Source organism: Eschrichtius robustus, chromosome 1, assembly GCF_028021215.1.
Source record: "Eschrichtius robustus isolate mEscRob2 chromosome 1, mEscRob2.pri, whole genome shotgun sequence".
Taxonomy (NCBI): domain Eukaryota; kingdom Metazoa; phylum Chordata; class Mammalia; order Artiodactyla; family Eschrichtiidae; genus Eschrichtius; species Eschrichtius robustus.
Window position 1 is genome coordinate 896492 of NC_090824.1, and position 15820 is coordinate 912311.

The 15820-nt window shown below is 58.9% G+C and overlaps 1 protein-coding gene across 1 annotated transcript; it reads left to right on the forward strand.

Annotated features, from left to right (window-relative positions):
• Window positions 1-946: 946 nt before the first annotated feature.
• On the forward strand, window positions 947-8586 carry GPR132 (G protein-coupled receptor 132). Its single transcript, XM_068539467.1, has 2 exons — window positions 947-989; window positions 7411-8586. The coding sequence occupies exons 1-2, from the start codon at window positions 983-985 to the stop codon at window positions 8430-8432; spliced, it is 1029 nt and encodes a 342-aa protein (XP_068395568.1). The 5' UTR covers window positions 947-982; the 3' UTR covers window positions 8433-8586.
• Window positions 8587-15820: the final 7234 nt, after the last annotated feature.

Below are 15820 nucleotides of genomic sequence, written 5' to 3' on the forward strand. Positions count from 1 at the left end.
CTGCTCAAAAGTGAAGCACAGGACTTCCCTGGTGGCCCCAAAATAAATAAATTTATTAAAAAAAAAAAAGTGAAGCACATTGAAGACTTTAAAATAATTAATTAATTTATTTAGTTTATTTTTTGCTGTGTTGGGTCTTTGTTGCTGAGCGCGGGTTTTCTCTAGTTGCGGCGAGCGGGGGCTACTCTTCCTTGTGGTGCACGGGCTGCTCATTGCGGTGGCTTCTCTTGTTTCTAAGCACGGGCTCTAGGCATGCAGGCTTCAGTAGTTGTGGCACGTGGGCTCAGTAGTTGTGACTCGCGGGCTCTAGAGCGCAGGCTCAGTAGTTGTGGCGCACGGGCTCAGTTGCTCCGCGGCATGTGGGATCTTCCCGGACCAGGGCTCGAACCCGTGTCCCCAGCATTGGCAGCCGGATTCTTAACCACTGCACCACCAGGGAAGCCCACATTGAAGATTTTTGAGGCATGTCACCAAACTCTGCTAGAAAACATCTGTGCCCATGTATGCTCCCAACACAGTGAAGGATCCCACTGCCTCACTCTCTTGCCAACACTAAGAATTAAAGTTCTTTATTTTTGCCAACCTGATAGGCAAGAAAAAGACCACTGTTTGGTTGTTTACGTTCGCATTTCTTTGACCATATAAGTGAAGTTGAGCGTTTTCCAATTTGTAGGAGGTACTTTTACTTCTTCTGTGAATGATCGGCTTTGACACTTATTTCTGTTGATTTGTGGGAGTCCTTTTTATATTAAGCCTCGGCTATTGTATCCCACAGGATGAATACAAGACTTGGCACTTAACAAATGCTCACCAACCATTTGTCAAATAACTTAATTTGTGATTTAATCTGATTTCCCTAAAGCAATTTCAACCCACCCTTTCTCCAGGTCACGTGAAACTCGTGAAACTCGGAGGAACCGTCTCAACAGGACTGTCATATGACCTACACCGCAGCCCTATCGCGAGCCCAGAGCTGGCAGACATGACAGGTGAGAGCCCCACGCCATGCCTCCTTTGACTTGGAACATTTAGGAGGGAGCCCGTGAGAATTTTTCTACCAATGTACTTTGTCTCGTAACAGGGAAAATTACTTCAAAAATTAGCATGCAAAAGTAGACTTCTCGAGGGACTTTCCTGGTGGCGCAGTGGCTGAGACTCCACGCTCCCAATGCAGGGGACCCGGGTTCGAGCCCTAGTCAGGGAGCTAGATCCCACATGCTGCAACTAAGAGTTCGCATGCCGCCACTAAAAAGATCCCGCATGCCGCAACTAAGACCTGAGGCAGCCAAATAAATTAAAAAAAAAAAAAGTAGACTTCTGGAAATAAAAACTAACTCAGAAACAATAAAGCCAGAGGCTTTCCACCAAGACATCAGGAAGCACCCACTTCTTAATTCTCTTGAAGGGCTAGAAAAGAACCAAGAACAGGACTGAAGGAGAAGTGGAGGCTCTGGGGTCCACCTGGGCCTCGTATCCTGCCCACTTCTTGTGAGAGACCCCGTGCCGAGCCACAGATGCCCCACAGCGCCTCCTTCCCCTCCTGGGGGCTCGTGTGCCCCCAGCCCGGGAGACTCCTTTCCCAAGCAGTCAGGGTCCTCTGAGTGCCCCGTGGTGGGAGGGGCAGGCTCTCACCTGTGTGCCGAGTGCTGGTCACCAGACGGCTTGGGGGAGGGGACTGGGCGTGGGCAGGTGAAGACGGGAGGCCACGTGCCAGCCTTGTGGCCCCAGCAGGTGGCATGTGGCTGCACCAGCTATACTGAGTCCAGTCGGCACCCTGGGGGGGGGGGTGGGCAGTGCTGGTGGGGGTGGCTGGGAGCAGCGAGGGGCCCACAGGCCTCACCTGGGCCTCCACTTGGGTTTTGGGTTCCCTGCACTCTGCCCCCCAGAGTGTGGCAAGACAGGGTCGGTGCTGGGATGGAGCCAGGGCAGTGCTGGGGTCCAGGGCGTTGGGCTGGCGCCTTGGAGGACTCGCATGGCTGGGAGGGACGAGCCGTCCAAGCAGGGCCAGCCTGGGCAGACAGGTGTCACCTTTCTCCCACCTGAGAACCGCCCTCCGCGGCCCGGTGCTCCCCTGCGCACCGTCGGCCCCTCCGCTTGGTGCAGCCCGACTCTCGTGTGGAGAGCTGACAGCCGGGTCTGATGACTCCCAGACGCCCTCCGTCTGCACGTGGAATGAAGCCCACGTCCCGGAGGTTAGGGCCATGGGTGGGGGCCCAGAGAAGGCACCGCCTCGCTCCCATCGGGATGGCCACTGTCAAAACCAAAATACCAAGGGCTAGCGAGGATGTGGAGAAATGGGAACCCCCGTGCGCTGTCGGTGGGAACGGAAAAGGGAGCAGCTGCTGGGGAAAACAGTATGGCGGCTCCTCAAAAAGCTAAAAAAGAGAATCGCCATACGATCCAGCAATCCACAAAAAAGAAGTGAACTTGGGTCTTCCCTGGCAGTCCAGTGGTTAAGAATCTGCCTTCCAATGCAGGCGACTCGGGTTCGATCCCTGGTCAGGGAACTAAGGTCCTACACGCCACAGGGCAACTAAGCCCACGCGCCACAACAAAGAGCCTGCGTGTGGCAACTAAGACCCAACGCAGCCAAAAATAAATAAATAAATAAATAAATAAATAAGAAGTGAACACAGGTGTGGAAGAGGTATTTGCACACCCATGTTCATGGCAGCACTACTCACAATAGCCAAGATGTGGAAGTAGCCCGAGTGTCCATAGACAGATGAGTGGAAAACCCTAATGTGGTCCATCCACACAGTGGGCTATTACTCTGTGCTAAAGAGGAAGGGTGCTCTGACACATGGACCCTGAGGATACGAGGCAAGGCGAAATAGGCCAGTCACAGAAGGACACACTCTTTACGATCCACTCACAGGAAGGGCTGGGGGAGGGGTGGGCAGTGAGTGTTTAATGGGGACAGAGTTTCAGTTTTGCAAGATGAAAAATTCTGGAAATGGATATGGTGACGGTTGCACAACAATGTGAATGTACTTAATGCCACAGAAGCGGACACTTAAAATGGTTAAGTTGGTCGCTTTTATCTTATGTATATTTTACCAGAATTTTAAAAATTTGGAAAAACAAGTGAGTGGCACAAAAGGTGTCGGGAGCACACTGGGGGCCGACAGCTCCATCACCCTGGGGACCTTCACAGCGAGCCTTCAGCTGAAGAACAAGCACTGCTCTCTGCCCGCCTTCACTGTCCTGCCGCTAATTTCTGCATCACGTCGCCCTGCGGGGGGCGGGGGGTGCTGAAAACCATGCACGGGCACTGGGGCTGAGTCCCTCGGGAGGGCCCTCGAAGCCCGAGGGATCCCGGACGGCTGCCCGCGACCCCACGGCCATGTCAGCCTTGGGATGCACTGAGGTTTCCTTGGCTGTTGGATGTGCATGTGGAAAGGTCCAGGGGTCTTCAACCTAAGCACCTAAAGAGCTTCCAGGCCTCAGGGGTCACTGGGCTGCGGAAGCAAGGGCCACGTTCTCCGCTGTCACTGAGGCCACCCCAGGCCTGTCCAGCCTGCTGGCCACTCCCCTGGCCGGATCACGGGGCCATCACCGCCAGAGGCTGCTGCAGCCGAGCGGCAGCGCGAAGCTCCACCTGCGTCCGGGCGCCGCCTGCGGCTCCCGCTGACCTCGAGGGGCTGCTCCGTCCACAGCCTGCTGTCGGAGATGCACAGGGCCTAAACGGGACAGCATCTCCCGAGGCCAGGGCACAGGCTCTGGGAGGTGCGTGTCCCCCCACGGCCACCCAGATGTTCCTGTCGCATGGCAGGTCCCAGGGGCGGGTCAGGAGGGAGAGGGTCCAGGAGGCTCCAGGCACAGGTCAGGCAGTGGGTGCTGGGGTCATCGCCACGAGAGGGACCCAGGAGAGGCAGGCTGGGCGGGAGAGGGAGGGCGCCTGGGACACGCTGGCTTCCTTCCCCACGTCGTGTGGGGTCCCTCAGCCTGGGGAGCCCCCGGTGTGAGTCACCGCAGTGTCCGTGGATCCTTAGACGGGGGGGCAGGGGGCTCATCCCTACAGCAGAGCCCTTTGTCCTGTGACTCATTCCTTGTCCCCTCGGAAACACCTGGTGGGGAGGCAGGTGAGGGGACCACCTCGCAGGTGCCTGGGGCCTGGGGCACCCCTCCGCACTGGCTTCTTTCCCCCTGTTGAGAGGGGTGGTAACTGGCATCCCAGGCGGGGCTTCAGGGGAGGGCAGGTGGGCATCCAGGTCCCGCCTTCCTCCTGGGTCCTCCATGACAAGCAGGCACTGGAGCTTGGAGGAGCCCTCAGTGCCAGTCTGTGGTTCTTCCCAGCCCCCCATCCCAGCAGGGACCCCAAAGCCCTGGTGAGCTTCCACTTCCCACGCTGTGGCCCAGCAGCCCGGCTCTGCACGGTCCCAGTGCGAACCCCGCGAAGCCCAGCTGACACATCTGAAGAGCGTCGTGAAAGCTCGGCTGAGCCCACGGGGGTGGAGGAAAGTCCGGAGCGGGCAGCGGGCCGTGGGCTGTGGGGAGCCCTGGGTTGTGTGATGCTGAGGTCCCTCTGAGCTGGGCTTCATATGATGGCTGACGGTGGCGACTGTCCCGTGTAACTGACGCCTAGAATCAACAGAGGGACGCTGACAGGCCTAAGGTTTCAGGGCTCATTTCATACTTATGGACGGATTCCTTATCGTTTGTTTCTTGAGGGCACAGCAGGTGAGCCCTGGCTCCCACGTGGGGAGGGCGTGGGCTCTGAATTGGGACACCTGCACAGGGACCCCTAAGTTCAGCCCCGCTATGAGGCCTGGATGGAAACCAGCCCTGGAGTAAATCCAAGCACTCCTGCCCTCCGGCCACCCGAGCTGGGGCAGAGGTCCCAGGCGGCCGGCTCCAGCCAGCCCACAACCCCTGGCAGGACAGCCCCTCCCACTCAGGAAACGCCCACGGATAACGCCCCATCAGGCGTGAGCTCACAACCGCCACAAGACGTGCGAGGGAGCCGGCCCGTGGGAGGGTGTGCAGGCACTGTGCCGTGGCGGGGGTCCTGCCTCCAAGACTGCAGGTGCTGGGAGGGTCACGCACAGTGACATCAGTACGTTGGGTGAATGTGAGGAGATCAGAGACGGAAGGAAAAACGTGAGCAGAGAACAAGAGACTCGAAAGGGAGCCAGATGGAGTGTCTAGAAATGAAAGACATGATCCCTGAATTTTAACGCAGTGAATGAGTAAAAAAACCCCGCCAATTAGACTCAGATACAAAGAGCTCACAAACTCAAGTTCAATGTCAGTAGGTTGCCTGGACAGAAGGACGGTCCTGCAGGATGGGGGCGGGGGGGAGGGTGCAGAGTGAGGTGAGGACAGGGCGAGAGGTCCAGCACGTGCCTGACCAGAGCCCCAGGAAGCAAACAGAGGGGCATCCGGAGAGCTGGGGTGTACAGAGTCTCAGATTCAGGGGTCCGAGGGCACGGCAACTAGACAGCAGGCGGCCGCCGTCGCAGCTTCAGAAGCCAGAAGACGGGCTGCAGCGGGGCCGGAGCTAAATCAGACCTCTGGGGGAACCGTCCTCCAGAATCGGGGTAAAAGTGCATTTCAGATGAACCAAAGCTGGGGCAGGCTCTCGTCCACAGGGCTTGCGAGGGCTGTCTTCAGGGAAAGGAGGGAATGACCTCGGAAATGCAGCAGATGAAGGAAAGGGAGCGGGCAGAAGACTGGCCGACATGTGGGCAGCTGTGAACAGGGATGGACAGTGTGAAGTCACAACAACAACCACGGCAGGAATAGTAATAATAATAACATCTGACCTATGGGGTTAAACAGGCAAAGAACCCCCACGGCTCCCATAACTGGGACCAGAATTGCACGTCAGCCAAACGTGGGGCCGTTAGAGCAGCAGTGTCCCAGGGTTTGTGCCCACCAGGAGGTGAAGGTTTTCTCACTTTAGACACTACTAAATATGCACATTAAAACATCCAGGGTACTCTCGAAAAGATTAAAAATGGCTTAATAATCTCCAAACCAATAAAGGGGGAAATAGACTAAAAACTAAACTCAATAAATCCAAAAGATGTATTGTTTGCTAGGGCTGCTGTAACAAAGGACCACAGACCAGGTGATTTATTTTTTTACTTTATTTTTTGGCTGCGTTGGGTCTTCGTTGCTGTGCACAGGCTTTCTCTAGTTGTGGTGAGCAGGGGCTACTCTTACTTGTGGTGCGCGGGCTTCTCATTGAGGTGGCTTCTCTTGTTGCAGAGCACAGGCTCTAGGCATGCAGGCTTCAGTAGTTGTGGCACACGGGCTCTGGAGCTGTGGCTCATGGGCTCTAGAGTGCAGGCTCAGTAGTTGTGGCGCACGGGCTTAGTAGCTCCGTGGCATGTGGGATCTTCCCGGACCAGGGCTCGCAGGCATTGGCAGGCAGATTCTTAACCACTGCGCTACCAGGGAAACCCAAACCAGATGATTTAAATCACAGACATTTCTTCTGTTGTAGCCCTGGAGGCTGGAAGTCTGAGATGGAGGTGTGGACGGGCTGCATTCTTCCGAGGCCTCTCTCCTCGGCTTGGGATGGCCGTCTTCTCCCTGTCCTCACATCGGCTTTCGTTCACACGTGTCCCTGGGTTTAAATGTCCCCCCCCCCTTTTTTTTTTTAAAAAAAGAATCCAGGTACTTGTTTTTTGGGTTTTTTAAAAAAATTTTATTTATTTATTTATGGCTGTGTTGGGTCTTCGTTTCTGTGCGAGGGCTTTCTCTAGTTGTGGCAAGCGGGGGCCACTCTTCATCGCGGTGTGCGGGCCTCTCACTATCGCGGCCTCTCTTGTTGCGGAGCACAGGCTCCAGACACGCAGGCTCAGTAATTGTGGCTCACGGGCCCAGCCGCTCCGCGGCATGTGGGATCTTCCCAGACCAGGGCTCGAATCCGTGTCCCCTGCATTGGCAGGCAGATTCTCAACCACTGCGCCACCAGGGAAGCCCCTAAATGTCCCGTTTTTATAAGGACACAGTCATACTGGATTAGGACCCACCCTAAAGACTTCATTTTGACTTGATCACCTCTGTAAAGATCCCATCTCCAAATCCAGTCACGTTTTGAGGTCCTGGGGGTTAGGACTCCACATATCTTTTTTTTGGCAGTTGGGGACACACAATTCAACTCATAACAGAAGGCGAATAGAGAATAAACTCTCTTCAAGCCCACAAGCAACACTTTGGAAAATGACTCGGTTAGTGACCAGGATGCAGGACGCGGTATTGCCGACCTTGAATCCTCGAGGCCATTGGCTGGGGGATGGGTGATTTAGGGTCACATTAGGAAACCATCTGGAAAACTTTAACCCTGGCGCGTCCAGTCCGCAGCTGACAAGAGCCTTCTTGCCCCTTCTTGCGCTATCACATCTGATTCAGGGGGTTCCCAGCGACACCCGCCCTCACGCTGTCTCTGCCCCACAGGAAACGCCACGCCGGTGACCAGCCCTCTGCCAGGGGCCCTGTCGACTGGCGTATCTCTCCAGAACTGCACGGTGCCCTTCAACGACAGCAGGGTGTTCCTGGTGACTGTGTACAGCACCGTGTGCACGCTGGGCCTGCCAGCCAACTGCCTGACGGCCTGGCTGACGCTGCTGCAGGCGCGCCAGGGCCACGTGCTGGCCGTCTACCTCTTCTGCCTGGCGCTGTGCGAGCTGCTCTACATCAGCACCCTGCCGCTCTGGGTCGTCTACATCCAGAACGGGCACCGCTGGCCCCTGGGCCCGCGGGCCTGCAAGGTGACCGCCTACGTTTTTTTCTGCAACCTCTACGTCAGCATCCTCTTCCTGTGCTGCATCTCCTGCGACCGCTTCCTGGCAGTGGTGTACGCGCTGGAGACACGAGGCCGCCGCCACCGGAAGACCGCCATCCTCGTCTCCGTGTCTGTCTTCGTTCTCGTGGGGCTCGTCCACTACCCGGTGTTTCAGATGGAGGAGAAGGAAACCTGCTTCGAGACGCTGCCGATGGACCGCGAGATCGCCGGGTACTACTACACGCGCTTCGCCGTGGGCTTCGCGGTCCCTCTGTCCGTCATCGCCTTCACCAACCAGCGCATCTTCAGGAGCATCAAGCTGAGCACCAGCTTGAGTGCCGCCCAGAAGGCTAAGGTGAAGCGCCTGGCCGTCGCGGTCGTGACCATCTTCCTGTTCTGCTTCGCTCCCTACCACCTGGTGCTCCTGGGCAAAGCCATAGCCTTTTCCTACTACAGAGGAGACACGGGCCCTGTGTGCGCCTTCGAAATCAACCTGTACACGGTCTCCGTGGTGTTCCTGAGCCTGGCCACGGTGAACAGCGTGGCTGACCCCATCATATATGTGCTGGCCACGGAAGTTACACGCCAAGAAGTGTCCAGAATCCACAGGGGGTGGAAAAAGTGGTCCATGAAGACAGACGTCGCCAAGCTCACGTATTCGAAGGATTCAGATGAGGCACGATCGCCCACATAGCTCACAAACGGCTACGCCTTCCCCAAGCCTGTCCGCCCACCAGGGCCACCGCCGGGCGCGTGGGCCTCGCCATGCACCCTGGAGGGCCCGACTGAGGAGCCCTGCCGAACCCAGCATGGGAGTCCAGGGCCGATCGCTCGGCTCCCCACGGAGCCTGCCCGCCAGTGTCCACAGCGCCGGCTGCGGAGCCCCCTCTGGATGACACGCCACAGATTTCTCGTTCTTGGAGCTTCTGCCCCTTGGGGGTCCCAGCCCCCCAGGCTTTTCCACTGGGAGCGGAAGCCCCACAAGGGAGGAGGCAGGACGCCGAGGGTAAGGGCGAGTCTGCCAGCTGCAGGGAGAGCCCGTGGCAGGCAGGAGGGCTTGTTCTGGCTGGCGCTCTCGGCTGTGAGCGCACCGCAGGGTCGCAGGCAGAGGCCATGTGACTGCTTGGTGCTGCTGGCAGCCGGCACAGGCTGTGCGTGCGGTAGGTGCCTGTCAGCCTCCGCGTGATGGCTTTATTTTCCGTGCTTTTCTGCAAGCGTTGCTTGGATGACTGTGACAGTACATGGCGGGGCCTTTGTTCTTCTGCCCCAGATCGTCGGTGCAAACTGTGCCCCTTCCTGTGGTGACTGCTCACGGGGCCTTGGCTGGGGCCTCTCTGTGCCGCAGACCCTGAGGGGAGCCGGGGGGCGGGGTGCACTCATGTGGCCTCCGGAGGGAGCCCCAGGTGCTCGTGGCAGCAATGGCCATCAGCTGGGAGGGCCGGGGGCCACCCCAGGCAGGGTGACACGCCGCCAACGGGCTCCGAGGACGGCGGTGAGTCCTCCGCACCGAGGCTTCCCAGCCCCGCTGTCGGGGAGAAGCCGCCGAGGGCCAGGCCAGGTCACAGCGCTACCTCCGTTCCCCCATCCGTGACAGGGCCAGTGACACCTACCTCAGCGGGCGGCATTGGGGGCTGACCACACCCACCGCTTATGTTCGCATTTCCCTAAGGCAGCGATCGATGTTTTGCATTGTGAGAGAGCCTGAGAGGATATGTGATTCAGAAAATACGTTTAGAAATAAAAGCGCAAGAATACACGTCGGTGCCAACTTCCTAACCTGGGGTAATGTCATTTTATCTTCTCAGGCAAACGTTTCCCCTTAGGGACCTCTTGGAGGGCCAAGCCCTGGGGGGAGGGGTGTGCGCCTGGGCTCTCCAGGTGATGGGCCGGCTTCTAGAACAGTCTGGAGTATTCAGGGCCGGGATCACAGGACGTTTCAACAACATCTGACATATGACTTCCCGGGGCTGCTGTACTAATTACTGCAAACTGGGGGGCGTAAAGCAAACAGGATTCTCTCAGCCTTCTGGGGGCTGGAGATCGGAGATCAAGGCGTGGGCAGGGCTCCTTCTGGCGGCTCTCAGGGGAGCCGGTTCCATGTCTCGCTCTCGGCCTCTGGTGCTGTCGCGCCGCACCCCCCCCAGGTTCACCCTCCTCTCTGTCTCTCTTCTGTCTCTTTGGACTTAGGGCTCCCCTGGATAATCCAGGGTGAGCTCAGCGCTGCATCCTTAGCCAAAGCCTATTTCCAAATAAGGCCCTGCCCCCAGATTCCGGGGAGTAGGTCGAGGCGGATCCTTCCGGGGGCCACCAGTCTATCCACTACGAATGGCAGGAAGGAGCGAGAATCCTGCTCTGAGGCTCCCAGGGCAGGAGTGGCCCCCAGACCCACCGCCCACCCCCCGTCGCTCCGCACCTGTCACCGTCCACTTGGCGGTGACCGTGACAAACGTGGGAAGACACGGTTACCGCGCAAGCACCCCACGGCTGTGCTCTGGCCTCCCAGTTGCTGCGAAAACCTGCTGTACAAAAAAAAGAATGATGCCAGTCTGTCTTTTTCATTAATACCCTTTCTTGGCAGCCTCATGCCGCTCCCTTGGCAGTTTTAGGAAAAGTTCCTGGCATCCGAAATCCCAGCCTGGGGCTCTCCCTCCAGCCCCCTCACCTGGCAAACCGCCCCCCAGGACCGTTCTTGCACCCTAGCCTCTCGGGCAGCGTCACTGGCCCTGGGGTTTCGGCATCTTACGCCTCAATTTCAGTCACGGAGGTAAAGCTCGTGCTCCCACCGAGGGGAGCTGCAGGGCCTTGTGAGCAGGGTCCCCACCTCCGCGTCCATGAGAGTCCGGGGCTGCCGAAACAAGTGATCACAAACCAGGACGAAATGTCCTAAAACAGGAATTTACCGTTTCACAGCTCCGAGGCCCCAAGTCCAAAATCAAGGTGTCCGCCGGGCTGCGCCCCCTCCAGAGGCTCCAGGGCACAGTCCTTCCTGCCTTTTTCAGCCTCTGGTGGCTCTAGGGGGTCCCTGGGCTTGTGGCTGCATCACCCCAGTCTCTGCTTCTGTCTTCACGTGCCCCCTTTTGTGTCCCTCCGGGTTGCCCCTTCCGTCTCAAGGCCGCGTGGTGGGCCCCAGTGGCCGTCTGGACGCCCGGCGCTGGCCCTGCCGGGTCCGCAGTCATCCTGGCCCAGCGGCTCTGTGGCGGGGCACTGCTTTCTGTCCGCTCTCCCCGGGGAGCTCAGAGCCTGCCTTGCCCGCACCAGGGAGCCCAGGCTGGGCAAGGCGCAGGGGAATCGGGTGGGGACTGGGTGAGAACTGTGCCCGACGGCTGCACCCTCCACCCTCGGCCATAGGGCTTCATCGCACTGGCCCGGGCGTAGCGGGTGCGGGAGCCTTAGCGGTGGGCCCGGCCCGTACACCCTGCCCCTCGTCTCTCCCTCTGTCCTCTCACGGGACTGTCTCAGAGGACCGCCTGTGTGTGTGTGTGTGTCATGTGACCCTGGACGCAAGCCCCCAGCCCCCAGCCCCCAGCGAAGGGGCTTCCCCGTTAGTTCACCACCACCTCTTCACACCCAGGCTGGGAACTGCCTACTTTTCCATCTTTTGCTGACATGATGCAACCAATAAACGACCCCTTTCTTCCCGGGCAGGGTCCCATCAAGCGCTGCTCCGCCCACCAGCTCCCCACTGTGGCGGAGGCAGGGCTCAGGCCCCGGAGCCGCTGGCTCAGGAGAGGGGCTGCCAGGACTTTGCCGGGAGGGGTGGCCTGGAGGGTCTCCGCCCCCGGGAGTCTCAGAGGGTGCCTGCAGGAGACATGGGGCCACATGAAATTAGAAGGTGGCTGCGTGCAGGGGCTGTCACCGCTGGGGAGGGCAGGCTCCGTGCTCAGGGCCCAGCCAGGTCCCAATCCGCCATCCACAGCCCTTAGTGGAGGGGCTGCCCGGGGAGGGAGGGGGGGCCCGAGGGAGGGGCTGGGCTCCGGTCACCTGCCAGCTCCGTGCTGGACACAGGGCCACCCAGGGCGTGAGGTGGCCCTGCCCTTGCGGCCGAGACCCTGGGGAGCAGCTGGAGAGGCGGTGGTCAAGGGCCCACCTTGGCCCGAGGCACAGTCTTCCCGGACGCACACCTCCCCTCCCCCCAGGGCGGTCTTATCGTGGCTGAACCTTCCTTCACAGACCACAACCTTTCTCCTTCGTCTGACTCACTCTGCTCAGGGAAACTTCTCACTTTCATAGTGGGGTTACAGAGCCCGAGAGCTGGCCAGACAGCCTCCCCTCCCTCCATCACACCCCTCCCTCTGACCCTCCCTCCTCCTCTTCCGCCCACCCCCTCCCTCCCTCCCTCCCTCCCTCCTCCCTCTCCCACCCACCCCTCCACAAAGTGCTCCCCGTGGTTCCGCGAGGTGGGGAGGGAGCCAGGCACAGTGAGGCCCACCCTTGCTGTCCTGGGGTCCATGGAAGGAGGCAGGGGCTGAGGAGGGGAGCCCCGAGACCCCTCGGGGCTGCCCGGCCACCTCGAGCAGCCCAGTCTACACTCCTGGGCTCTTTCCTCAAGTGTGTCCCAGACCAGCGCTCCCTGGAGGGACACCCTGCTATTTGTTCACTGATATATTCCCAGCTCCCTGGACAGGGCCCGTTGCTGTTCCCTGAGGGACCGATGGTCGCGTGAGTGGGGGAGCACCCTGCCAGCTGGGGAGACCCACCCAGGCTCCCCCGACACTTCAGCACTCACATGTGTCCAAATATTTGAAAAGCCAACAACCTAACAGCCCCGTCCCACCAGACACACCCCGGCTCCCAGCCCTGCCAGATACACCCGCACATCCGGTGCAGGGTCAGGCCCCCTCGGGGGCCCACCCTCACTCCGCCGGGCTCGCGAGTGGCCGCAGCCCACAGGTGTGCCCACCGGGCGGACCCCGTGGGGACAGGCCCAAGGAGAAGCCACGGCAGCGGCGGAGGAGGTGAGTTCTGAACGGTTTGGCTGGGAATCCTGGGGTCACGTGGTCTGGAGTTGGTCTAGAAGGGGCGGCACAGCCCCAGGAAGACACACTGCTGCCCAAAGCCTCCTGACCCAGCGAGAGGGACCTGCCGGGGAGGCCCTCCTGAGCGGACAGGAAAGCACGCTGACATTCGTGGGAGCGCTTGGTCCTAGTGGGGAAACAGCCGCGCTCCCCGTGTTACTCTAAGATCTTCCGGAAACCCCGGACGTCGGAGGACAGCTCGCTTTGGACGAGGTATTTCACCCCCGCCAGCCCAGCGTCGTCACCTGTGATCTGGGAATGGCCACAGGACCTGCCCGTAGGGCTGTTGGGGACGTTCACTGACATCTTGTCTGTCCCCCGCTTAAGCTGTGCCTGACACCGAGTGGGCGCTCAAGACTTAGAGCCTCGTTTCAGCTTCCTGGGTGGTCTTTCCCCGGGGTCCTGCGAAGACCCAAGTCCTTGATGACCAAGGCCCGCCCGTCCCAGTGACGGCCCCTAGAGGGCGCCCGCGAGGCTGAGCGCACCGTGCATGTCCGGCCCGCGGCCGCCAGGGGGCAGCACCACCCGAGGCGGCGGCAGCGGACTAGGCGGCCCCACCGCGGCCTGGGTCTCAGCGCCCCTTCCTCGCCGGATCCGGACCCCTTAGAGCGGTTCTAACGGGAGAAACCGCAAGGGGCCATGCAGGCAGGGCGTGCGGAGGCGGGCCCAAAGCCCGGTCTGAGAAGGGGAAGAGAAGCCGAGAGAGGCCCTGCGCCCGGTGACAAGTGACAGTGACGTGATGGTTGACGGTGACATCAACCGGTGCTCCCGGCCTCGTGCGAATCCGGAGAAACTACAGGGTCACGGGGCTTCGGGGCTGGGCCCCGGGGGATGGGAACACACCCCTGGGGCGGGGAGGGCGGGGACCAGCAGGGCCGGCGGTGGCCCTGTCGCTGGGCGCCGGGCAGAGCGGAGGTGGCCAGGTCCGCGCAGCAGGGAGGCCCTCCCGGGAGGCACCCAGAGCGCACCCGCCACCAGCCGGGGCAGCTGCTGTGGACACGGTCTGCCGGTGCCTCACGTTTACACGTGACCCAGCAACGCCACTCCGAGGGCGTAGCCAAGAGCGTTGAAAGCATCCGTGTACACAAATGCTGGAAGCAGCATTATCCCCAGTAGCCAGGTGTCCATAGCAAAACGTGGTCTATCACACGACGGACTGTTACTCGGCCACGAAAAGGAATGAAGTTCTGACACGTGTTACAGTGTGGATGAGCCTCAAAAACATGCTAAGTGAGAGGCCAGACACAAAAGGCCACATAAAGCATGATGCCATTTCTAAGAGGTGTCCAGAATAGGGAAATCCATAGAGACAGAGGGGAGATGAGTGGTCGCCTGGGGCTGGGGGCGGGGCAGTAGGGCGTGATAGCTAAAGGGCAGGGGGCTTTTTCTGAGGGCATGAAAGTGTTCTAACATTGACGTATCTATGGATACACTAAAAACACTGGCTTGTACACTTTAAAAGGGTGAGCTGTATGGTATGTGGTCACATCTCAATAAAGCTGTTTTGTAAAAAAAAGACACATCAGACCCCCTTCATCCAGACTGCAGCCCCAAGGCCCCTGAAGGGACATTCTGGGGCCACCACAGCTCAAAGGAGGGTGGGCTGAGAGGCCTCAGCCCCAGTGGCCCCCATGTATCCCCCACTCATGGCTCTGGGGCTCCACAGCCCCCTAGTGACAGAGGCCTAGGTTTCAGGCAATGGGCAGGCAGGGTGGGCAGGGTGGCTGAGGGTCCCCAGTGGGCTCTGCCCTCAGCCCTGCCAGACCACCTCCCAGCCTCACCCCAGGGTGTCAGGTGAGGTAAGCAGGGTACCTGTTGTTTCTGATGCTCAGGAGATAATCACCTTCCTCCATCATGACCATTCCTGACCCGCCTGGAGATGACAGCCCACCCTGCCCTGCCCGCCCCTCCACTGCTGGGTTTGGGCTCTGGGTGGGCTCTGATTTCTTCTCAAGTTTCAGCCTACATCAGAATCCCCTGGTGGGCCTGTTGAAACACAGACAGACAGAGCCTAGCCCCAGAGCTTCTGGGTTGGAGAATTTACATCCATAACAAGTTCCCAGAAGATATCGCTGCTGGGGGGTGCAGGCCTACACCTGGAGAACCTCTGCCCTAAGCCAAACACCACTGGAAAGGCATGTGTTCAATTCTGGCCAGTGAGAGGTGGGCCAGGACTTCAGTTTGCCTCCTGGAGGAAAGGCTCTCTCTTTCCACAGAACTCCTGTGAGACTGGGTGCAAGGTCTGGTGCTGCTGCAGCCACTCTGAGACTCTGGGGGCAAAGCCATCTGAGCAGGAAGCCCACACACAGGGGAGGACCTTTGTGCTCTGCACCTGCACATCCTGCTCCTTGGCCTCTTCAGGGCTAGTGGCATTTGCCTCCAGTCCACCACAGCTCCTGTGCCCAGGGCCTGCTCCACATCAGAAGGTGTGCCAGCCACACGCTGATCGACCCCTTTTACTTCCTTCAGCTCTCTCATGCTGCCTCCCCTGCCGTGTCTCTTCAGTTTCACAAAGACACCGTTTTCTTTCCTTTATTATTGTATCCATGTATACTTATGGAAGTTGCACTTTTCCTAAACGTTTCCTTGCCTATATAGGTACCCATGGAAACTATATAAAATTATTTTGTGTATACACTTTTATCCAACTTTTAGTTTTGAAATAATTTCCAGTTTACAGAAAAGCAGCACACACAGTTTTGTGGAATTAAAGAGACTAAAGTAGGAGCTGGGACAGGCCTGTAGGGGAAGCTCTCATGCCTACTATGCATTATCAATTACCCCAAACAGGAAACGACGTTTACCTACATCTCCCACAAAAGGTGCCTCCAATTACAATCCAACAGGAAGAAGAAAACCTCTCTCTGCCCCACGACAGCCCAGTCAGGGGCTGTAACAGCCCAACCAATGAGAGCCTTCATACTCGGGGCTCTGGGCTCGCTCCCACCCTTTGGGTATCACAGCCCCTCCCAACTCCCTTCTTTTCCCTATAAAAGCAAGTTCCTCCTCCTTGTTCCCTGGATTTGCCTGGGGTCCACCATAGTTCACATAGGCAGAATTGCTGTTC